This window comes from Bufo bufo, chromosome 4 (assembly GCF_905171765.1).
Source record: "Bufo bufo chromosome 4, aBufBuf1.1, whole genome shotgun sequence".
In the NCBI taxonomy this organism is placed as follows: domain Eukaryota; kingdom Metazoa; phylum Chordata; class Amphibia; order Anura; family Bufonidae; genus Bufo; species Bufo bufo.
This window is the reverse complement of record NC_053392.1, coordinates 36,824,113-36,849,669: the sequence shown is the minus strand read 5'-3', so window position 1 is coordinate 36,849,669 and position 25,557 is coordinate 36,824,113. Positions and strand designations below refer to the sequence as shown.

The 25,557-nt window shown below is 44.6% G+C and overlaps 1 protein-coding gene across 1 annotated transcript in view; it reads left to right on the top strand.

Moving 5' to 3' along the window:
* CLU (clusterin) overlaps nt 1-25,188 on the top strand; it is a 30,470-nt gene extending 5,282 nt beyond the window's left edge. Inside the window, exons 2-9 of the mRNA XM_040427099.1 lie at nt 2,639-2,744; nt 14,874-15,022; nt 15,697-15,867; nt 17,303-17,711; nt 17,945-18,052; nt 19,613-19,842; nt 24,408-24,574; nt 24,920-25,188. Of these exons, the coding sequence (XP_040283033.1) occupies nt 2,660-2,744; nt 14,874-15,022; nt 15,697-15,867; nt 17,303-17,711; nt 17,945-18,052; nt 19,613-19,842; nt 24,408-24,574; nt 24,920-24,932 (1,332 nt within the window). The 5' untranslated portion in view covers nt 2,639-2,659 and the 3' untranslated portion in view covers nt 24,933-25,188. The remainder of the gene's footprint in view (nt 1-2,638; nt 2,745-14,873; nt 15,023-15,696; nt 15,868-17,302; nt 17,712-17,944; nt 18,053-19,612; nt 19,843-24,407; nt 24,575-24,919) is intronic.
* The last annotated feature ends 369 nt before the right edge of the window (nt 25,189-25,557 follow it).

Sequence of the window (25,557 nt, the reverse complement as noted above, 5' to 3'; positions counted from 1 at the left end):
CCTCCCCCCAACAGTATTAAAAACATTGGTGGTGCAGTACGCCCCCCCCCCAGTATTAAAATCATTGGTGGCAGTGGCCACAGAGTCCCCTCACCTCCTCTCATTGATGGTGCAGTGGCAGCCTCTGATCGGAGCCCCAGCATTGTAATCCTGGGGCTCCGATCGGTTACCATGGCAGCCAGGACGCTACTGAAGCCCTGGCTGCCATGGTCAGCTCCCTGCTGCTACGTGTGCTATGCACAGGGCAACAGGAAGAGTGTGAAGTTCTATTCACCCTATCAGGGTGAATAGGACAAGGGATTAAAAGATCTCAGGTTCTGGCCCCTAAGGGGGGAAATAGTTATTAAATAAAAAGTGTAAAAAGAAAATAAAAAAAAGTAAAAAAAACCACACCAAAATATTAAGTATAAATCACCCCCTTTCCCAATTTTACATATAAAATATATAAACAATAAATAAATAAATAAAATATTACATATCGCCACGTCCGAAAAGTTCAAACTATTAAAATATTTTAAAATATCTCCTATGCGGTGAACGCCATAAAAGAAAAAAAAAAAAAAAGAAAAGCTGCGCGATTCGCCATTTTTTTTAGTCACCTTGTCCCCCCAAAAAATAGGATAAGACTGTTCGATTATGGCCCGGACGTTCCATAAAATGCGGAATGCACGCGGCTTTTTTTGGCACTTTATTTTTTTTGTGCGGTATCGAATGATATCGAGTATCGCAATACTTTTTTATGGTATCGAAACCGAATCAAAATTTTGGTATCGAAACAACCCTAAATGCCAATTCTCAATATGGCACGGATCTTTTCCCTTTGATAGAATAATGCAAATTGCGGTCTGCAATGCACAGGCACCGACCGTGGTGCAGAAGCATGCGGATCGCGGACCCATTCACTTGAATGGGGTCAGCAATCTGTCCGTTCCGCAAAAATATAGAACAAGTTCTATTTTTTTGCGCAACTGAAGCACAGAACGGAACACCACAGAAGCACTCCGTACTCCATCATTCACACCTTCAGCAACAACATCCACACTTCCAGCCACTGCAGTCACACATACTGCACCATTCACACTGCCTGCGACTTTGGCTGCGGTTTTTGCAGGTCCCGCGCCCTTCACTCCATCACCTTTCTTGCTCGTTGGCCTCACACCAGTCTCCCGCAGCTGCATTCACAGCACCATTCACACTACCTGCGTTATCTGACGCAGTTTTTGCAGGATACACCCCATTCACACCATCACCGTTTTCACTCCAACACTCAATCCCTCGCTTCCTGGACTGGCTGGAGCATGAACCACCACGTGGGCGGCCATAGTGTTGCCGGTTAGCCCTTTCTGGGCCATAACAACACTATCGCCAGCCCTAGCAGAGTCCGCCATTACAGAGTTCACACGGGCAGAGTCCTCCTTTGACTCGGCAGTTGTGCTCGCCACAGAGATCTTCCCGTCACCTGCACCAGTACCAGCAAGTTTTAACCCTTCACCGGACCGGCTACCAAGGGCCTCTGCACCAACTCTTATGCTTATGACAGCTGGGATATTCTGTTCAGAGATATTAATTATAAGCCTTGGGACCGTCCCCGAGACCTCAGCACCCCCTCCCCTCGCCTGCAGAGGGGCGCTTTTCCACCACATTAGCCCCGGATACCGCACCCAAGGCCCCAGATACAGCATCGACCTTCTTGTTCAGTCTTTTGTACAAAACTGCACTGGCACTACCACCGCTACTACAACCGGGGATACTGCTACTCACCTCAGCCTTCACCTCACTCTCCCGACATGTCCACTACAGTACCACATTAGAGACCGGGCTAGGATTGATATTGGGCTCTGTGCGTCCATGCTGCACGACCTCCTCCACCACCGTCTGTTTTAGAGGGACATAGGAGAACATCACCTCTTCCCGGCTGGTTGCCTTGATCTTCTTCACCATCTTTTGGTCAGGAACCTCATTGTCTCCAAAATAAAACTGGCTGAGGTCGGGGGACTCCAGCCTGTGGATCTCAGCCATTAACTGGCTCCTGGGCCGGAGGGATGGAAGTTCCTCCTCTCTGGTTCTCACTCCGGAGCTCAACTTTAGAGCGACCACACCCAGGATTGTGTTCTCCTGTCCTACAGTCATCCTCACCCCGACCTGAAATGGCTGATGGGAATACTCTCCCTCCGGAACACCAGTGCGGCCGTAGCTTTCCCTCCGGTGCCGATGATCGGACTTTTCCACACATGGTACCAGTAACAATGTTACATAAGATTTTGGGAAGCACTTACACAATCCACATCTGTTTTCCCTCCATTGTGACATGCTCCCAGGAGGCGTGCCCTCTGCTGGACCTCATGCATAAGTGTATGAATCGGGGGTGATAACTTCTGTATCAACGTAATAGTGATTGGTGCTTTGGTGAGCCTTCTGTGTAGAGCCCACCACTGTAACTGCTCTGACTGTGTGTATGTCAGTTTTCACTGTAGTTCTTGCATTCTATTCATGGACCTGGTAACCCTGGCAGAACAATACTGCTGAGCCCACCTATATAAAGGAAGTTAACGTATTACATCGGCAGTATGTATCGTCACATTGACTCCCGATCCCGGACGTGCTGCTCTTTCTTTCATCTCTGTTTTCTTGTTCTCAGAGCTGGACTCCAGAGCCGGAGATGAAGTCGTTTGCTCTCTACCTCCTCCCGGTGGTCATTCTATTCAGTGCCACTGAGGCTTTTCTGCCCCCTGAGACCCTGAAACGTGAGTACAGTGCATTCTGCCATACAGTGCCATATAATACCCTCATAGAGTACCCTAATAACACCTTTATATGTTGTCCATATACTGTAATACCTCCATAAAGTGCCCACAGGGTGAATGGGATTAATACAGGACTAGTGGTCTAGGGTAGTGAAGGGGTTTACAATTACAAAGTGGTAAAAGCAGGAATGTTGTTAAAGCCATAAAAACATCCCCATCATCCGCTTCAGCACGGCGGTCCTTGCTTACATGACTGCAACAGTGATATGCCTGGACAGTACATGAATGTTGCAGCCATCATCGGTGGTCTTGTGCAGTATACAAAATGAAGACTTCTCTCCTGCCATTGGAGCAAGATGTAATCTGGGAAGAGAGGGTGAGGCTGACTCTGCGCACCTCTCCCTCACTTAAATCCAATTTACGCGCAAAAGTCTTGACATCTCTCGACCAGTTCAAAGTCCTGTGGCGATAGGCGAGCGATGAAGCAGCAGGTGTGGAATCACTGGGAGCTGTGGACGTGGACCTGCACATAGGCGGCTCGGGTCTAATGGTCGTCTTCATGTTGACAGCTCTGGTAGCTAGAGAGCTTGCAAGGTTCGACATCGACATTGCGGCCCTGTGGGAAACTCGCTTAGAAAATGAAGGTCAACTCACAAAAAATGGGAGGAGGCTACACATTCTTTGGTGTGGACGTGGCAGTGACCAACATTGCGAGTCTGGAGTTGGCTTTGCGGTTAAAAGTCTTCTTGTTTGCCAACATTTCAATCTTCCTTAGGGTGTAAACGATCGGCTCATGTCACTGCAACTTCCATTACTACGTGCAAAACAAGCTACGCTGATCAGTGCCTAGGCGCCCACTATGACAAATCCAGATGAAGTAAAGAACAAGTTTTACAATGATCTCGATGCCCTACTTTCTTCTGTGAAGCGCAGTGAAAAAATGATTCTACTTGGTGGTTTTTATGCGAGAGTTGGATCAGATCACTCCACCTGGGATGGTGTCAGCACATGTAACAGCAATGGTCTGTTACTATTGAGGACATGGGCTGCTCATGACTTGGTCATTACTCACACCATCTTCCGCCTACCAACTCGTAAAAAGACGTCCTGGATGCACCCACGCTCCAAGCACTGGCATCTAATTGATTATGTCATAGTGCGGAGGAAAGACATACCAGATGTAAGAGTAACTAAGGCCGTGCCGAGTGCTGACTGCTGGACTGACCATAGACTCATCATTTCTGAACTAAATATCCACATCAAACCTAAGAAGCGGCCACAGGGAAATATAATTGTGATAAAGAAGATCAATGTCAATGCGTTGGCAAATCCCAATATTGGTAGAAGATCTTGATAATCAACTCACGAACCTACAGATGCAGGAAAGTGCTGAGAAGGACTGGGAATGCTTCCAGAACATCTTGCATTCGTCTGCACTTAAGGCTCTCGGGACTGGTTTGATGAAAGTGATGAAGAGATTAAGGCCTTGCTAGCCGAAAAACATTGCCTTCACCGTGCTCACCAAAATGACCCGTCGTCAACTGCAAAGAAAAATGCTTTTATTGATGCAGGACTCCTGGCTGAGTGCCAAAGCAGATGAAATTCTGAAGTTTGCTGATATAAATGATACCAAACATTATTATGAAGCCATCAGATCCCTGTATGGACCTCAGTCTTCAGGAAGCTCTCCTCTACTGGATTTGAATGGTACAACTCTCATCACCGAGAGAACTCTGATTCTACATCGTTGGGCTGAACATTTTCACTCTGAGGCAATTGACAGAATACCCCAGGTGGATATCAACTATAGCCTGGATGTCCCACCATCAGAGGCTGAAAACCTTACAGGCCATCAGTCAACTGTCCAGCGGTAAGGCGCCAGGATCTGATGAAATTCCGGCGGAAGTCTATAAGGCTGGTGGTTCAGTGCTTGTTAAAAAAAAACCTCATCCAATTGTTCCAGTCTTTCTGGAATTAAGGTTCCATACCTCAGGAACTGAAAGACGTGTCCATCGTATACCTGTATAAGAGGAAAGGAAGTAGACAAGTCTGCGATAATTGTAGAGGAATATCACTTGCAGGCAAGATCTTGGCATAAATGTTGCTAAATCGTCTGATTGATCATCTGGAAAGAGGTCTCCTACCTGAGACACAGTGTGGTTTTCTCAAAAAGCGTGGCACGGTGGACATGATATTTGCAACTGGACAGCTTCAGGAGAAATGTCAGGAGCAAAATAGTGACCTATACACCACCTTTATCGATCTTACCAAGGCTTTTGACACAGTTAGTCACGAAGGCTTATGGTGCATCATGTCGAAATTTAGATGCCCAGACAGATTCATCCTGATGGTACGGCAATTCCACGATGGTATGGCGGCCCGTGTTCTGAGCAATGGTGAATCTTCAGAGGACTTCCCTGTTACAAATGGCGTGAAACAAGGGTGTGTGCTCCCACCAACCCTGTTCAGCATAATGCTGCCAGAACAGTTCACCGGGAATCAATCTGAGGTATAGAACCGATGGCAAACTGTTCAATCTACGAAGACTCCAGGCTGTCACCAAGGTAGAAGAGACTGTGCTTCGTGAGTTTCTTTTTGCTGACGATTGTGCCCTTAATGTGGAATCAGAGCAGGAAATGCAAGCCAGTATGGACAAATTTGCAGCAGTATGTGACAACTTTGGCCTCATCATCAACGCGAAGAAAACCGAAGTGATGTACCAGCCAGCTCCGAAAGCTCAATATCAAGAACCTATCAGTGAAAGGACAGAAGCTGCATGCAGCGGACCAATATACGTGTCTTGGCAGTACCCTCTACCGTGCGGTGACTATTGATATTGAGGTCAAATGCAGAATTGCAAAGGCAAGTTCTGCATTCGGCAGACTGCGGACCATTGTGTGGGACCGCCGTGGAGTAAGCCTTGCTACAAAGCTTAAAGTCTAACCACCCTGATGTATGCTAGTGAGACCTGGACAGTATACAGAAGACATGCTAGACAGCTGAACCACTTTCACATGACTTGTTTCAGGCAGGATAAGTTGCCAGATACAGAAGTCCTCTCAAGAGCAGGCTTACCATCAGTTTACACCTTACTGATGAAAGCCTAGATGCGCTGGGCAGGCCACGTCGTAAGGATGTCAGACCATCGCATCCCTACCCAGATCTTCTATGGTGAGCTGGCTAAGGGCAAGCGATCGCACGGGGGGCAAAAGAAGTGATACAAAGATACACTGAAAACCTCTCTTAAGTCCCTGGATATCAACATCACCTCGTGGGAATCTTTGGCGCATGATCGTTATACATGGCGTTCCCTGATCTATCAGGGTTGCCAGACATATGAATCCAGAAGGACAATTCTAGCACAGGAGAAGCGTACACTTCGTAAACACAAAGCTGAAAATGCAATGCTGAAACAAAAACATCCATATTTGTCTGTTCAGTATGCAACAAAACATTTAGTGCCAACATAGGCCTTAGTAGCCATCTAAGGATACATTGCTAATGGCCGAAGATTTATCTGTCAGATGTCAAGGTCCTCAGCGAAAGCAATGGACAAACAACACTTACCGATGAGGTGAGAGATTTGCTGTAACTGTCACGTGCAATATACAGGACATCATCACTATGCCTTTAATGGGGACATCCCTGGTGGTCTAGGGCAGTGAAAGGGATTAGTGCAGACATGTGTAATGGTGGAGTTTAGTGAACAAGTTAATTGCAGAAATTCCTTGTGGTCTAGTGTGGTTAATCGAGATATCCATGGTGGTCTAGAGCAGTAAATGGGGATAATGTAGTCAAGCCTGGTGGTCTAAGGGGGTAATCGAGATATAGATGGTGGTCTAGGGAAGTAAATGGGGTTAATGTAGGCAAGCCTGGTGGTCTACTGTGGTTAATCAATATATCCCTGGTGGTCTAGGGCAGTAAAAGGGGTTAATGTAGGCAAGCCTGGTGGTCTAGGGTAGTAATTGGAGCTGGAGGGACATTCCTGTAAGTCTATGGTAGTAAATGTGGGTTATTGAACCTGGTGGTCTAGGGCAGTAATTAGAAAATATGTTGCAATCCTGGTGATGTAGGTTAGTAAATTTAATGATTTTCCTAGTTTATGACGTAAAGTCATGATTTTATTAAAGACACGGAGGCGAGTATTGCAATCTCTTCCTTTACTAAATTCCATAGCAGCAAGAAGAGTAACCATGGTAACAAAAGAACCACCCCTAAGGGTAACCCCTCCCTCCCATCAGTCCATAAGTAGCCAATCCTCAGAGACCACTTCCTCTTTCTTTGTCAACTGCAACATAAACGAACGTCCACAAGCCACTGGAATCTCTCAAACCGGTTCACTCCAACGGGAGACGACCATAACTCCGAACCAAACTTGCCAGGAGCTGCACAGATACGCACCATGATCGTGAGCATCAACCTAGGAGAAAAGGGAAACAAACAGCATGGTAATCTCAGTTCAAAGAATAATGTAAAAATAACAATTGCACAAAAGCCAAAATAAAATTGGCCAATACCAAATGAAATAAATACATAATCCACAAGGGAAAAAATAATCTCAGATACATACAATAGCATATACTGTATAAAATTATATAAAAAGGAAAACCACACTTAAAGGGAGGGAAGGGAGGGCAATACTCGCCTCCGTGTCTTTAATAAAATCATGACTTTACGTCATAAACTAGGAAAATCATTAAATTTTATCACAAGACACGGAGGCTTCATATTGCAAGTTCAAAGCGAAGAAATAACTGACGAAAAAGAATGAGGACCAGGCCTAAAATAAAAATCCCTAAAAGTAGAGGCCCTGGACCAGTCCGCTAGTCTCAATATATCTTCCAAACGGGCTCCCGAGACTGCCATAGACGTAGCGGAAACCCCTCGCACCAAATGAGCTGTAAAGACAGAAGTATCGATGCCCGCCAGAGACAGAATCCACTTGACCCAACGAGACAGAGTAACACTTGTAACCGGAGCAAAAGGTCTGCGAAAGGACACAAAGAGTTGTGGCGAGTCCCTAGGCCGAAGGGGAGAAGTCCGAGAGAGGTACTCCCTAAAACAGGAAACCGGACAAACCGCGGGAGAATCAGAAAAAGAAGGATAGGAGACAGAAGTAATACCCGTCTTGGTACGTCGAGAGATATTGAACGACACCCCATCAGGGGTGAACGAAACCGCATCAAAGTCCAAGGCACGGACATCCGAAACGCGCTTACAAGACACCAGGCAAAATAAAGTGACAAGTTTTGCCGAAAGCTGACGTAACGAAAGTTCCGAATTAGAAGGCCAACGAGAGAAGAATTCAAGGACCAAGGACACATCCCAAAGAGAGGAGAACCGAGGTCTAGGAGGCCTAGAGAGACGAGAACCCTTAAGCAACCGGCGTACCAGAGGGTGCTGGCCTGCCGGAAGACCCGAGAAACCCAGGTGACGGGAAGAAATAGCTGACCTGTACAAATTAATCGTACGATAGGCCTTGCCATCCTCGAAGAGGGAGGACAGAAACTGTAAAACATCCTCTACAGCAGCTGTAACGGGATCCAGGTTCCGTTCCAAGCACCAACGAGACCAAGATCCCCAAGCTGCCCGGTAGGCCCGAATGGTACCGGGGGCCCAAGCACTCTCCAGGAGGAATCTAGTTGTCTCCGATATTCCAGCGATGTCCCAGCGACACCCGAGATCCTGCACGCCAGAAGACGAAGCGTGCCGTCCAACAGAAGGGGATGGTGCTGACCCAGTGGACCTAACAAAAGATCCGGCCGTGACGGAAGAAGATGTGGGTCCGCAATCAACAACTCCAACAGCTGTGGGAACCAAGTCTGTGGACGCCAAAATGAGACTACCAGAACCAATTCCGCCACCTGGCGACGCACCTGAGATAACACCCGGGGTATCAAGGCGAAAGGAGGAAAGGCATATGAGAGGGTGCCTGACCAATCCTGGAGAAGGGCGTCCACTGCCTCCGACCGAGGATCCGGCCTCCATCTGTAATACCTGGGCAGCTGGGCGTTCCAACGAGAAGCAAAGAGGTCCAAGGAGAACGGGCCCCAAAGGGATTTGATGCAGGAGAACACCGTCGAATCCAACTTCCAGTCGCTGAAGTCCGAGATGTAACGAGAACTCCAATCTGCGTGGACATTGAGAAGACCTGGAATATACTCCGCCACCACCGTGACTCCTTTGTCCAGACAATAGGACCAGAACTCCTTCGCCAGATGTGTCAACATTGCTGACCGAGTGCCGCCCATGGAGTTCACATAACGCACGGCCGAAACGTTGTCCATCCTGAGCCGTACACAAGCCTTGACCTTGCCGTTGACGAAGCTCTGAATCGCAAAGGACCCCGCCAGAAGTTCCAACGTGTTGATGTGCAGAAAAGATTCCGACGTTGACCAAGGTCCTCCGGTGGACACGCCATTGCAGCGAGCACCCCATCCCTGCAGGCTGGCGTCCGACTCTATTACCACGTCCGGCTGAGGGCCCACGATCGCCTTGCCATTCCACGCGTCGAGATTGTGGATCCACCACGTCAGCTCGTCTCTGGTGTCTTGATCCAGGATCACCGACTCCCCATAGGAGGCACCCGCCTGTAGATGGGCAATCTTTAGACGTTGAAGCGCTCGATAATGGAGCGGAGCTGGAAAAACCGCCTGAATTGAGGCAGAAAGAAGACCCAAAACACGGGCCAAGTGACGAAGGGAAACCTGAGGCAATCGAAGGGTGTGGCGCAACTCCTTGCGGATGGAACGCACCTTGGCCATCGGAAGACAAAGAGTGCGAGTGACAGAGTCCACCCGGAACCCCAAGAACTCCATGGACCTGGATGGTTGAAGACAAGATTTCTCTTGATTGATAACAAACCCCAGATCGGTGAGAAGGGAGATGGACAACCGCAGATGTGCTAGAAGAGTGGGTGGATCCTGGGCAATAAGGAGCATGTCGTCCAGATAGATTATCAGACGGACACCCTGACCCCGAAGCCATGAAACCACCGGCTTCATAAGTTTGGTGAAACACCATGGGGCCGACGACAGGCCAAACGGGAGGCAAGTGAACCGCCATATCTGCTCCCCCCACAGAAAACGTAGGAGGTCCCTGGACTGACTGGCAACCGGTACCGTGAGGTAGGCATCCTTCAAATCGAGTTTGACCATCCACTCCCCTGGAAGGAGAAGGTCCCTGAGAAGATGTATGCCTTCCATTTTGAAGTGGCGGTAACGTACATAAACGTTCAGATTCTTCAAATTTATCACCGGCCGAAACTGTCCCCCTTTCTTTTCCACTAGGAAAATATCGCTGATCACTCCCCCATGGGGGCATGGAGCTCTTTCTATGGCTCCTTTTTCCAGAAGGGACAAGAGTTCCGCGGCTATGAGCTTGCGAGACTCTAGAGAGCATGCTCGTGGCCTGAAGGGAGGAAGGCAAAGTGGAACGTCTATCAGCTCGATCTGAAAACCCCTGATGGTGGACAACACCCATGGGTCGGAGGTGATGTGAGTCCAAGCATGTAAAAAATGTTGGAGCCTGCCCCCTATGCATAGGGAAGAAGACAGAGGATAAACATGAGGACTTACCAAACGGACGTCGGGAACCAGGAGCTCCCCTGAAACCTCTGGACCTCCCGAAGGCGCCTCTGGACGGGAAGAATGACGACTGCTGTCTCTGGTCTTGAAAACCTTGGCGCTGATTAAAGGGACCTCGACCGGTGTTACGGGTCTGAAAGTGTGACCGGCCGGACAGACGGCCCCTAGTACTGCCGGCCCTGGTAGAGACCCTACCATGAAAGACTTTGCGCATATTTGATTGCGCCTTATCCAAGGCAGTGAAGGCCCCAACAAATTTTCCTAATTCTTTGATAAAGGAATCGCCAAAAAGGAGCCCTTGCGCATTTTTGCCAGATTCGGATAAGGCCATGTTAGTTAGCTTCGGCTCTATTTTCATGAGGATAGCCTTCCTCCGCTCAATTGCTAGGGATGTATTCACATTTCCCGTAACACAGATGGCACGTTGCACCCAGCCCCTGAGCTCTTCTGGATCAATCTGTGTGCCATCCGCCCTAGCAAACTCCGCTAGATCAAAGATCTTGGTAAGTGGCCCTAAGATATCCAAGAGCTTATCTTGGCAAGCGCGCAGTGCCGAGTCAAGGCCCCTGCGAGGGTTAAAGCCAGTTTTGGCCAAAAATTGGACCATTTTAGGATCCACATTAGGGGTCTCGGCTACTTTATTGGGAACCACAGGGCGCGGACACTCAGCCCTAAGCTTATTGCGGGTCTCTTTACACAATGGTGTCCTAATCCTGGCCTCCAGGTATTGAGCCACATGTGGGGAGGGAACCCACTCGGCCGACCTAGGATGGTGTAGACTGTCGGGGTCAAACATGGGTTCCCCAGACGGGTCAGTAAGGGGAGCGTCACCTACAGTGATAGCCCCAGAGGCCCCACTAGTAGACGGCCGGGACACAGGGACGTAATCGTCCACATCGGGGTCCACCCTGACACCCTCAATATCATCATCCGAACCACTCGGATGGAAACTCAAAGCCTCCTCATCAGACTCCATTTCAGAGTTATCACTAGGCTCGTGCTGAGTGCGAGCAGACTTCCACCGACGCAACTTTTCTGCCTGGCGTGGACAGGCTCGTTTGCGTGAGCTAAGCACGCTTTCATGTGATAGAACAGTGCTATCATTAACTGGGTTTCTGGAGGCAGTAGCCGCAGGTGGCGGCGCGCTGGGTGAGCTCAGAGGGATAAGGGCCTGCGAGATGGACTGGGTGACAATAGAGGACATGGATCCCATTGCAGATGCAATAGCTTGGGATATAGCCTGCTGAAAGGCCTGGGCCTGAAGATCAACAGGGGGCACAGTAAAAGCACCAGGAGCAGGGGAAGATCCCTGGGGCATGGGGACCAGAGAACTGGCTGCAGGAGGGATCGGATCCTGTGTAGGGCGAGACATACTGAATGTGAAGGAGTTAGTCACTCCAAAGAACTAATTAGGGAAAGAGAAGGGGCCGACAGAAATACCTGACCTATTTGCAGAGAGAACTCTAAAATGGCGACCGGACAAGAACGCGGCAGGGAACGTTATAATGATACGCCCCCCACTCCGAAAAGCGTCAATAGGAGCGGAGAGGAATAGAGAGGTGCCGCCCCCAGGAGGGACCGCCCCGGGTGGCGAACCCGAATGCGGCCGAGGACACCAAGATGGTGTCGAGACAGTACGCTAGGACTACCAAGATGGCGCCCGAAATCCCGCAACTCGCGAGACTTCGGGCGCCGCAAGAAGAAGACCGCACGAACAAACCTGAAAAGGAAAGATGGCGCTGACCGAACCGAGGAGAGGAGAAAGACCGGAGCAGGAACCCGGTGAGAGGGGAAAAAGGCCAAGAAGGGGGGGGGGGGCTTTTGGGGTGGCAGTGATATGGGGAAGGCAAGAAACAAGGAGAGATCAGAAGAACGAATAAAGAAACCCCTATATAAATATATATATATATATATATGAATAACAAAATTCGTCAGACAGAGGGCAGAAGGAACCCTTAATAAAGAAGGGAGAGACTGCCCAGAGCGGGAAAAAACACCAAATACTTATGAAAACATGGTAAAACACACAAAATGACAATTCTCAGAACACTTATCTGCCATGGAGCAGCAAAGAAAGAGGAAGTGGTCTCTGAGGATGGGCTACTTATGGACTGATGGGAGGGAGGGGTTACCCTTAGGGGTGTTTCTTTTGTTACCATGGTTACTCTTCTTGCTGCTATGGAATTTAGTAAAGGAAGAGATTGCAATATGAAGCCTCCGTGTCTTGTGATAAAATCTGGCTAAATGGGACATTCCCGGAGGTCTAGGGTAGTACACACATGGGATTATTGAAGACATCCCTGGAGGGCAGTAATTGGGGTTAATGGAGACATATCTGGTGGTCTAGGGCAGTTAAAGGGATTAGTGCAGACATTCCAAATGGTTGGGTTTAGTGAATGGGTTAATTGGAGAGATTCCTGGTGGTCTAGTGTGGTTATTTGAGATATGCATGGTGGTTTAGTGTGGTTAATCGAGATGTCCATGGTGGTCTAGGGTAGTAAATGGGGTTAATTAAGCAAGCCGGGTGATCTAGTCTGGTTAATCGAGATATCCATGGTGGTCTAATGTGGTTAATCGAGATATCCATTGAGGTCTAGGGCAGTAAATGGAGTTAATGCAGGCATACCTGGTGGTCTAATGTGCTTAATCGAGATACCCATGGTGGTCTAGGGCAGAAAATGGGGTTGATATAGGCAAGCTTGGTGGTCTATGGTAGTAAATTGTGATATCCATGGTGGTCTAGGGCAGTAAATGGGGTTATTCTAGGTAAGCTTGGTGGTCTAGGCTAGTAATTGGAGCTGGAGGGGCATTCCTGGATCTCTATGGTAGTAAATGTGGGTTAATGAAGACAGCCCTGGTGGTTTACGGGAGTAATTAGGATATGTGTTGCAAACCTGGTGGTCTAGGGTAGTGAATCTGGACATTCCCGGAGGACTAAGGGATCAAATGGTGATAATGTAGACATCCCTGGAGGTCTAGGGCAGTGACTGTGGTTAATGAAGACATCTCTGGTGGTCTAGGAGAGGGATTTGGACAAATGGAGACATCCCTGGTGGTCTAGGGTAGTGGATGGGGTTAATAGAGACATTCTCGATGGTCTAGGGCAGTGTTGGCGAACCTATGGCACGGGTGCCAGAGGTGGCACTCAGAGCCCTCTCTGTGGGCACCCACACCCTGGAAAAAGTCTATGGTGTACCAATATGCCTTAGACTTTTCCTGCCATTCATCAGCGCAGGGTGCACTATGAACAGCACAGGCAGTGAATTGAATGTAGGCAGGCTATTATAGCTAAATGATAAAGTACATGGAAGATATACTACAGGGTGGGCCATTTATATGGATACACCTTAATAAAATGGGAATGGTTGGTGATATTAACTTCCTGTTGGTGGCACATTAGTATATGTGAGGGGGGGAACTTTCAAAATGTGTTCAATGTGCTGCCCATTGTGTTGGATTGTCAATGCAACCCTCTTCTCCCACTCTTCACACACTGATAGCAACATCGCAGGAGAAATGCTAGCACAGGCTTCCAGTATGCGAAATTGCTACATGGTGATGTGTTTCCCTCTTTATGCACTGAAGCTGGCACGTTCCCTGAGTTTTTCCAGCAAGATGGTGCACCACCACATTATGGGTGTCAGGTCCGAGCATTCCTAGATGAACAGTTTCCTGGAAAGTGGAATGGTCGTCGTGGGCCTGTTAAATGGCCCCCAAGGTCTCCCGATCTGACCCCCTTAGACTTTTATCTTTGGGGTCATCTGAAGGCAATCGTCTATGCTGTGAAGATACGAGATGTGCAGCTCCTGAAACTACGGATACTGGAAGCCTGTGCTAGCATTTCTCCTACGGTGTTGCTATCAGTGTGTGAAGAGTGGGAGAAGAGGGTTGCATTGACAATCCAACACAATGGGCAGCACATTGAACACATTTTATAAGTGGTCAGAAACTTGTAAATAACTCAGCACACCATTGCTTTTCTTGTGAAATTCCCAATAAGTTTGATGTGTCATATGACCCTCTTCCTATTGAAAAAAAAACATAAGTTGGATTCAAAATGTCCGACTTCAAAATGGCCGCCATGGTCACCAACCATCTTGAAAAGTTTCCCCCCTCACATATACTAATGTGCCACAAACAGGAAGTTAATATCACCAACCATTCCCATTTTATTAAAGTGTATCCATATAAATGGCCCACCCTGTAGATTGGACTGTTGTATTCAGGGTAAATTGCTGTGTTGGCACTTTACGATAAATAAGTGGGTTTTGGGTTACAGTTTGGGCACTCGGTCTTAAAAAGGTTCACCATCACTGGTCTAGGGTAAAGAAGGAATTAATGGAGACATCTCTGGAGGACTAAGGGTTAAATAGTCCTGGTGTCTAGGGGTTACTTACCTGTCTGGCTCTCAAACCCTGCCAGTAACATCTGCCATATTATTTACATCTCCAAAGTGATAGATGACAAATTCAGTTCTGCTACATCAGTAATGTTCTGTGCAGTGATAACTGAGATTTCCGATCGTTTCTCGCTCGCTGTGCAGAGATCTCGCAGGAGGGCGGTAAGTACGTCACCGCCCAGTTTGAGAACGCCCTGAATGGAGTGACACAGATGAAGCTGCTCATGGACCAAGCCGCGCGGGAGCACCAGGAGATCCTGCGCTCTCTGGAGGAGACCAAGAGGCATAAGGAGGTCAGTGTTTTATGTGACATTACTCTCCTGGTGGTCACAGCAGCACAGAGGATTTCTAGCATTTTACTAGTGTTACAGGGTAAGAATATAACAGCAGCACAGAGAATTTCCAGGATTTACATGGTGAAAGTAATAGGCAGCACTAGAGATGAATGCGCTGATCATGTGCGAGGTCATAGACTGATAATTACATAGTGAAAGCAGCAGCATCCTCCCAGCAGTACAGAGTATTTCAGGAGTGCAGTGTGCTGATCTTGTGGAGGTCACAGGATTAGGGATACATAGTGGAAGGAGCAGCCCCAGCAGCACAGAGTATTTCAGGAGAGGAGTGTGCTGATCCTGTGGCGGTCACAGGCTGAGAGTTAATAGTAGTGGACGGAGCAGTGCCCTCCCAGCAGCACAGAGGATTTCTAGCATTTTACTAGTGTTACAGGGTGAAAATATAACAGCAGCACAGAGGATTTCCAGGATTTACTGGCGTTATATAGTGAAAGTAATAGGCAGCACTAGAGATGAATGTGCTGATCACGTTGGAGGTCACAGACTGGGGGTAACATAGTAGAAGGAGCAGGGTCCCCGCACAGAGTATTTCAGGAGAGGAGTCTGCTGATCTTGTGGGGGTCAGTAGTGACGCTGGTGATGATGCCCGTATGCTCCTATTACATTGTCTCCAGGGTGCCATGAAAGATGCGCTAGAATCGGAGCAGCAGCTTTCGGACTCTCAGGAGATCTGCAACGACACGGTGCTTGCGCTGTGGGAGGAGTGTAAACCCTGCTTAAAGCAAAGCTGTGTCCGGTTCTACTCCAAGACCTGCCGGAGCGGCTCGGGACTGGTCGGACGCCAGGTCAGTTTCTAATATGTATACCGTCATAATGGTGTCTTTCCGTACATTATGTAGCAGAGCTAATTATGTCATTTCACACAACTCACTGTGACATAGAAACAGGTAAAAGCACCCTCGGCTCTGCTACATCCACGTATGTATCGTAGCGCTAGTGTGACATAGGCTTTCTCCGCTGGTATTCCAAGTAGTTAGCACAGGAAGAACAGCATCAGTAGTAAATAAAAACTATCCAAGAATATCCCATCACTCTTCCCAATAACTGGATGACGCACAGTATCAGGAGCAGGACCCGGTTTAATGCCGCATACCCTGCTTTTATGCCCCTCTCCCATGCACGGGAGACACCCACAGAAAATGATCCATTCTTCAATCACAGACTGGTTACAGCCCACACATCCCCTCCCCTCAGCCTGAGAAGTGATCCAATCAACAGTCCGGTTGAGACATCCGTTGTAGCCATTGTGTTTCTACCGAACAACCAGACGAATGCTCAGCAGGTCACTGATTACATTTTGTCTTACAAGTAACGAACCATAGGGAATTGAACATAATATTGCAACAATAAATGTTATGGACAGCCAAAATTAAGGACGGTGGATAGTAGCCAAACGCAATCCTCTACAACGTATAAATCAGCACTGCACAATTGCCATTCTGACCTCTAGGAAAGCTGGGTTGCAGCCCTCCTCAGCCACAGGCTTTGTATCATATTGTCTACTGTGCTATATGTGGTGACATGGCATAAGATGAACACAGCGCCACCTACTGGAGGACATTGATGCTACTGTACCAGTGTACTACTTTTGTTTAAAGAAGTACTCCAAGCTTAATATACTGTATCTCTGGCAAGATATGCCACTAATGTATGACAAGTGATGGTCCCATCAGTGGAGAAGACATGGGTCCAGTGACTCCCATTAGTTGACTCTGTGTGCCTACGTAACCCATTGAATTCAGTGGAGAGGTGACCATGTTGTGTGCAGCCCTCTCTGAGTCTATAAACTGTTACAGATAGACTCTCCATTGAAATCAATGGGGAAAGCTGCCCCACAGAGTAAAGGAATGGGGGTCACGGGCCCCCTTCTTCTGATCTAGGTGGGATCACATCTATATTGCATGGGTAAAGCGCCTTAGATGTGTGAGATGGGAGATTCCATCTGGTGATTCTTCAAAATTGCTCCTTAGTCTATGATAATATTTCACCTTTCACTTGTAATACCACTCCTGACCACAGGGTTTGCTGTCAAGTAGAGTGCAGTGCTCTGCAGTGTCATCTAGTGGTCATAAAGGGAAGTGCACTTCCATGTATTTCCTGGTCTGAAAACCCTTCCAGTATGTTTTCTGATGGGGGAAACACAACTGGAGAACAAGATCCCTGTCCACCAGTCACAGAAGTAGTCCTTGGTTGTAGTTCCATGTTTTCTTCTCTCCATAGTTTGAAGACTTCCTGAACCGATCATCTCCATTTTCCATTTTTATCAATGGAGAGAAGGTGGATGCTTTGAGCAAGCAGGACGAGCAGCAGCACATGACGCTCGAAGACCTGGAGGACGGCTACAGCATTGTGGAGGACAGTGTGGATGAGCTCTTCCAGGAGAGCATGAAAGCCTTCGCCCACATGAAACCCTTTGTCACCAGTGCTTTCCAGGGTACGCCCAATTTCCCAAGATGGAACCCATTTCCTTTCGATAGACTCAACTTCCCCTTCCATCAACCATCCCGCAGGGAGCGCTCCACTCTCTTCGACCCATTTTTTCCAGGCAACTTTGAGTCTCTTTTTGATGCTGCAAAGAAGATCATGGAAAGACACAACCAGCTGGCACGACAACCCACCCAGGGCCAAGGTAAGTGTGCCTACCAGATATAGTCCTGTAACCCCTTAATCACACTTGGTGGAATAGTCCAGGCGGGCAGGTCATCTGAGGGTCTGATCACATGGGCACTGGGCAGACCTCTCTGCTACAATGTATCAGTCTGGAGTCTGGGTGTTTACAGCATTGTCTACACTTGCCCTTTAAGTTCCAGCGTCGCTATGATTTTATTGGTGGAACTTTTTTTTAAAATCTTTTCTGAGCAGGGAATTCAACAGATGATAAAGTAGTCTGCCGGGAGCTGAGGAGGAACTCCGCCGGGTGCCTGAAGATGAAGGAGAAGTGTGAAAAGTGCAAGGAGATCCTAGCGATTGGTAAGATCCAAGGTGTAACCGATCAGAAATTAAGGAAGAAGGGGTTTTAATACGATGAAGGTACAACTCTAGTGATGATGATACCTTCAGAAGACATGGGCCCTGATTTATCTTTGCTTTACTCCAGAATTATGGCTTCAAAAAGTTGCAAAATAGGGCTTTTTGCACTCACTCAATAATCTTGCACCTTTTTGCATTCTTACACCAGTCACTCCAGTTTGGCAATGTGGATGGATAAGTGAACGTGGTCAGTTTAATTTCGGATCAGTGACACTTTTTAAAATAAAGTCACAAAAAAGTGGCACTCTCACTCCAGGAGGGCGGAGTAGGAAAACTGGAGGAGTTTTCTTAGATAACAGTGTTAGGTTTAAGGATGAGACAAATTTATCAAACAAAAATTGTGCCCCTTCATAGTAGCTTTGCCCATATTGTGCCCGTTGGAGTAGTTATGACCACATTGTGCCATCTTCCAGTAGTTATGCCAACATTGTGCCCCCCTTTCAATAGTTATGCCCACATTATGCCCCCCCTTTTACTGGTTATGTCCCTATTGTGCCACCTTTTAGTAGTTATGCCCACATTTTGCCCTCTCACAGTAGCTATTCCAAAATTGTGCCCTCTTTCAATAGTCATTCCCACATTGTGCCCCCTTTTATTAAGACCACATTGTGCCCCCTTTCAGTACTTATGCCCGCATTGTGCCCCCTTTCAGTAGTTATGCCCACATTGTGCCCCCTTTCAGTAGTTAGGCCTACGTTGTGCCCTCTCACAGTAGCTATGCCCACATTGTGCTCCCTTTTAGTAGTTAAGCCCACATTGCACCCCCTTTCAGTAGTTATGCCCACATTGTGCCCCCATTTCAGTAGTTATGCCCACATTGTGCCCCCCTTCAGCAGTTAGGCCCACATTGTGCCCTCTCACAGTAGCTATGCCCACATTGTGCTTCCTCTTAGTAGTTATGCCCACATTGTGGCCTCTTTCAATAGTTATGCCCACATTATGCCCCCTTTTATTAGATAAGCCCACATTGCACCCTATTTCAGTAGCTATGCCCACATTGCACACCGTTTCAGTAGTTATGCCCACATTGTACCCCCCTTTTAGTAGTTATGCCCACATTGCGCCTCTTTCAGTAGTTATGCCCACATTGTGCCCCCTTTCAGTAGTTATGCCCATGTTGTGCCCTCTCACAGTAGCTATGCCCACAATGTGCACCTTTTTCAGTAGTAATGCCCACATGGTACCCCCCTTTCAGTAGTTATCACCATATTGTGCTCTATTGCTGTAGTCATGACCCATTGTGCCCCTCTTTTAGGACCGCCACTTCTGTTAATAAAATAAAGTAAATACTCACCTAGGCCGTTCCCAGATGATCGGAGGACATTCTGATCTCCCCAGCAGGCACAATGTGATCTCACCTCAGCTCTCCTGGGACTGCGGGACAGCCAGTGAAATCCAGGACTGTCCAGTTGGTTCTGGGGAGGTTGGGAAGATTGCTGATGGTGGTGATGATGACACAACTAGGATGTGGTTAATGATGGAACGTTTCTTCCACTGCAGACTGTACCAACAGAAATCAAGTGCAAGAGAAATTAAAGGAGAAGTTTGAGGAATCCATTCGTGTGGCTGAGAAGTTTACCCGGCAGTATGAAGACTTACTGCAGAGGTTCCGGGAGAAGATGCTAAATGCGACCAGTGTGCTGGAAGACTTAAGTCAGCAATATGGATGGGTGTCCAAGCTCGCAAACCTCACCCAGGGTGACAGGAACGGAATATTCCAAGTATCTACAGTGAGTTCTGGGGATAAAGGGGTCCAAGGTATTCTTATTAGGGGAAACTGTCAGGATCCTGATCAAATATAAAAAAGCAGGAGGCAGCTGAGGCCAGTGATTGCCTGCAGCAGTGTACAGGATGTCACCACTGCAGCCAACACAATATAGCAGCCTGTGGAAGAGGAAGAAGTAGTGGCGCTGGATCGGGGGATGATGGGAGGGTGAGCTTAAGAGTTTTTATTATTTTATCTGGTTCCCCACAATTTCCCCTGGTAGAAAATATCTCAGATCGTATTAATGAAACCAGATCAACTTAAGGAAGAGCAGTATTCATATGGGTGGTATTATACTAGCGATATTTGTGTACATAAAGACAGTATTATATCAGTTATACTCTTGTACATAGGAGCAGTATTATACTAGCGATATTTGTGTACATAAAGGCAGTATTATATCAGTTATATTCTTGTACATAGGAGCAGTATTATAGTAGTTATATTCTTGTACATAGGAGCAGTATTATAGTAGTTATATTCTTGTACATAGGAGCAGTATTATAGTAGTTATATTCTTGTACATAGGAGCAGTATTATACTAGCGATATTTGTGTACATAAAGGCAGTATTATATCAGTTATATTCTTGTACATAGGAGGCAGTATTATAGTAGTTATATTCTTGTACATAGGATCAGTATTATAGTAGTTATATTCTTGTACATAGGAGCAGTATTATAGTAGTTATATTCTTGTACATAGGAGCAGTATTATAGTAGTTATATTTTTGTACATAGGAACAGTATTATAGTAGTTATATTCTTGTACATAGGAGCAGTATTATAGTAGTTATATTCTTGTACATAGGAGCAGTATTATAGTAGTTATATTCTTGTACATAGGGGCAGTATTATAGTAGTTATATTCTTGTACATAGGAGCAGTATTATAGTAGTTATATTCTTGTACATAGGAGGCAGTATTATAGTAGTTATAGTCTTGTACATAGGAGGCAGTATTATAGTAGTTATATTCTTGTACATAGGAGGCAGTATTATAGTAGTTATATTTTTGTACATAGGAACAGTATTATAGTAGTTATATTCTTGTACAGAGGAGGCAGTATTATAGTAGTTATATTCTTGTACATAGGAGCAGTATTATAGTAGTTATATTCTTGTACATAGGAGCAGTATTATAGTAGTTATATTCTTGTACATAGGAGGCAGTATTATAGTAGTTATATTCTTGTACATAGGAGCAGTATTATAGTAGTTATATTCTTGTACATAGGAGCAGTATTATAGTAGTTATATTCTTGTACATAGGCGCAGTATTATAGTAGTTATATTCTTGTACATAGGAGGCAGTATTATAGTAGTTATATTCTTGTACATAGGAGCAGTATTATAGTAGTTATATTCTTGTACATAAGAGCAGTATTATAGTAGTTATATTCTTGTACATAGGAGTAGTATTATAGAAGTTATACTCTTGTACATAGGAGCAGTATTATAGTAGTTATATTCTTATACATAGAAGCAGTATTATAGTAGTTATATTCTTGTACATAGGAGCAGTAGTATAGTAGTTATATTCTTGTACATAGGAGCAGTATTATAGTAGTTATATTCTTGTACATAGGAGCAGTATTATAGTAGTTATACTCTGGTACATAGGAGCAGTATTATAGTAGTTATATTCTTGTACCTAAGAGGCAGTATTATAGTAGTTATATTCTTGTACATAGGAGCAGTATTATAGTAGTTATATTCTTGTACATAGGAGCAGTATTATAGTAGTTATACTCTTGTACATAGGAGCAGTATTATAGTAGTTATATTCTTGTACATGGGAGGCAGTATTATAGTAGTTATATTCTTGTACATAGGAGCAGTATTATAGTAGTTGTATTCTTGTACATAGGAGCAGTATTATAGTAGTTATATTCTTGTACATAGAAGCAGTATTATAGTAGTTATGTTCTTGTACATAGGAGGCAGTATTATAGTAGTTATATTCTTGTACATAGGAGCAGTATTATAGTAGTTATATTCTTGTACATAGGAGCAGTATTATAGTAGTTATATTCTTGTACATAGGAGCAGTATTATAGTAGTTATATTCTTGTACATAGGAGCAGTATTATAGTAGTTATATTTTTGTACATAGGAGCAGTATTATAGTAGTTATACTCTGGTACATAGGAGCAGTATTATAGTAGTTATATTCTTGTACCTAAGAGGCAGTATTATAGTAGTTATATTCTTGTACATAGGAGCAGTATTATAGTTGTTATATTCTTGTACATAGGAGCAGTATTATAGTAGTTATACTCTTGTACATAGGAGCAGTATTATAGTAGTTATATTCTTGTACATGGGAGGCAGTATTATAGTAGTTATATTCTTGTACATAGGAGCAGTATTATAGTAGTTGTATTCTTGTACATAGGAGCAGTATTATAGTAGTTATATTCTTGTACATAGAAGCAGTATTATAGTAGTTATGTTCTTGTACATAGGAGGCAGTATTATAGTAGTTATATTCTTGTACATAGGAGCAGTATTATAGTAGTTATATTCTTGTACATAGGAGCAGTATTATAGTAGTTATATTCTTGTACATAGGAGCAGTATTATAGTAGTTATATTCTTGTACATAGGAGCAGTATTATAGTAGTTATATTTTTGTACATAGGAGCAGTATTATAGTAGTTATATTCTTGTACATAGGAGGCAGTATTATAGTAGTTATATTCTTGTACATAGGAGCAGTATTATAGTAGTTATATTCTTGTACATAAGAGCAGTATTATAGTAGTTATATTCTTGTACATAGGAGCAGTATTATAGTAGTTATATTCTTGTACATAGGAGGCAGTATTATAGTAGCTATATTCTTGTACATATGAGGCAGTATTATAGTATTTATATTTTTGTACATAGGAGGCAGTATTATAGTAGTTATATTCTTGTACATAGGAGGCAGTATTATAGTAGTTATATTCTTGTACATATGAGGCAGTATTATAGTATTTATATTTTTGTACATAGGAGGCAGTATTATAGTAGTTATATTCTTGTACATAGGAGGCAGTATTATAGCAGTTATATTCTTGTACATAGGAGCAGTATTATAGTAGTTATATTCCTGTACATAGGAGCAGTATTATAGTAGTTATATTCTTGTACATAGGAGGCAGTATTATAGTATTTATATTTTTGTACATAGGAGGCAGTATTATAGTAGTTATAGTCTTGTACATAGGAGCAGTATTATAGTAGTTATAGTCTTGTACATAGGAGCAGTACTATAGTAGTTATATTCTTGTACATAGGAGCAGTATTATAGTAGTTATATTCTTGTACATAGGAGCAGTATTATAGTAGTTATAGTCTTGTATATAGGAGCAGTATTATAGTAGTTATATTCTTGTACATAGGGAGCAGTATTATAGTAGTTATAGTCTTGTACATAGGAGCAGTATTATAGTAGTTATAGTCTTGTACATAGGAGGCAGTATTATAGTAGTTATATTTTTGTACATAGGAGGCAGTATTATAGCAGTTATATTCTTGTACATAGGAGCAGTATTATAGTAGTTATAGTCTTGTACATAGGAGCAGCTTTATAGTAGTTATATTCTTGTACATAGGAGCAGTATTATAGTAGTTATATTCTTGTACATAGGAGCAGTATTATAGTAGTTATATTCTTGTACATAGGAGGCAGTATTATAGTAGTTATATTCTTGTACATAGGAGGCAGTATTATAGTAGTTATATTCTTGTACATAGGAGCAGTATTATAGTAGTTATATTCTTGTACATAGAGCAGTATTATAGTAGTTATATTCTTGTACATAGGAGGCAGTATTATAGTAGTTATATTCTTGTACACAGGATCAGTATTATAGTAGTTATATTCTTGTATATAGGAGCAGTATTATAGTAGTTATATTCTTGTACATAGGAGCAGTATTATAGTAGTTATATTCTTGTACATAGGAGCAGTATTATAGTAGTTATATTCTTGTACATAGGAGCAGTATTGTAGTAGTTATATTCTTGTACATAGGAGCAGTATTATAGTAGTTATATTCTAGTACATAGGAGGCAGTATTATAGTAGTTATATTCTTGTACATAGGAGGCAGTATTATAGTAGTTATATTCTTGTACATAGGAGGCAGTATTATAGTAGTTATATTTTTGTACATAGGAGGCAGTATTATAGCAGTTATATTCTTGTACATAGGAGCAGTATTATAGTAGTTATAGTCTTGTACATAGGAGCAGCTTTATAGTAGTTATATTCTTGCACATAGGAGGCATTATTATAGTAGTTATATTCTTGTACATAGGAGGCAGTATTATATTAGATATATTCTTGTACATAGGAGGCAGTATTATAGTAGCTATATTTTTGTACATAGGAGGCAGTATTATAGTACTAATATTTTTGTACATAGGAGGCAGTATTATAGTACTTATATTTCTGTACATAGGAAGCAGTATTATATCAGCTATATTTTTCTTTATAGGGTATATCAATCAACATGGTGTAATATAGTTCCCCCTTTTTCAGGCATATTCCAGCAGTGGTGGGGAACCATCTGAGACGACTGTAACAGTGAACCTTTTTGACTCTGAGCCTTTCACCTTTACTGTACCGGGCAATATCAGTATTGAGGATCCAAAATTAGCAGAGCTCATAGCTGAGGAGGCTTTGAAGAGATACAAGAAAGAAGTCATGTAAGATTTATTCCATGGTGACTATAAACTGCTTGCGTTATGGCATATCCGAGTCTTCACCATAACGTGGGAGACTTGTCCTTTTACTCACTCATCTGGGGAATTGATCTCAGCATTTTCTTGATAAATCCACAATTTATTGCACAGGTTTCTTTTGCTCTTTGGTGATAGATTAGATTTCTGATGGGAATATTTTGGAATTGGAGTTGTCCTTTAAAATACAGAATATGTGTATATTTAGTGATACTGCGACCACTTACCTGTGTGAACTGCTGCCTGCTATGATATAATGAAACGTTCTTACCTTGATGATATCTAATCGTGTCTTTGCTTCTCGTCCCGCAGTGAGGCCGCCTGATTGGACACAATGAGCTTCGTAGCCGCATGCTTCCTCCTAAAGCCACCACTCTCCATAACCCACTAGAAATCAGCCTTGACTGTTCTGATCCAGATCTCTAGAGATTCATGGACAATCATCTACATAACTCTCCTCGTCCGGCGCTGAAACCCAGTCTAACTACTGTCACGGTATTACTACTGGTTGTAATGTTTGCTGCTCTTTTTTTGTGGGGACCAAAAATGTAAAAAAAATTATAAAAATAGCCTTTAACGGATGTGTTTTGTGTCTTGCATTGTCTTTGCTAATAAAGGTATTATGCCGTCGGCCATGTGTAAGTTCTGTAGGGATTTGAATTGCTCGGACCCTATGGAGACACCTTACAATAGATGTATAACACTGCCATATAGTGGTAAAAATACTCCTCCTACTGTGTGGGGACACGAAGGGAGCGTACAGGGACCGGACATCATACTGTACGGTGAACTCTCGACTCTTCCGCCTGTCCAGCGCTAGTAAAGCCTTTATTTTCATTTTTTTACATGACTAATGGGTGGGAAGTTGTCTGGCAAACATGGACGGTCTCGACCACCCGCAGGAGAGGGTTACGGCGAAGTTGCTGGGGGGCCTTGTTTAAAAAAAATTG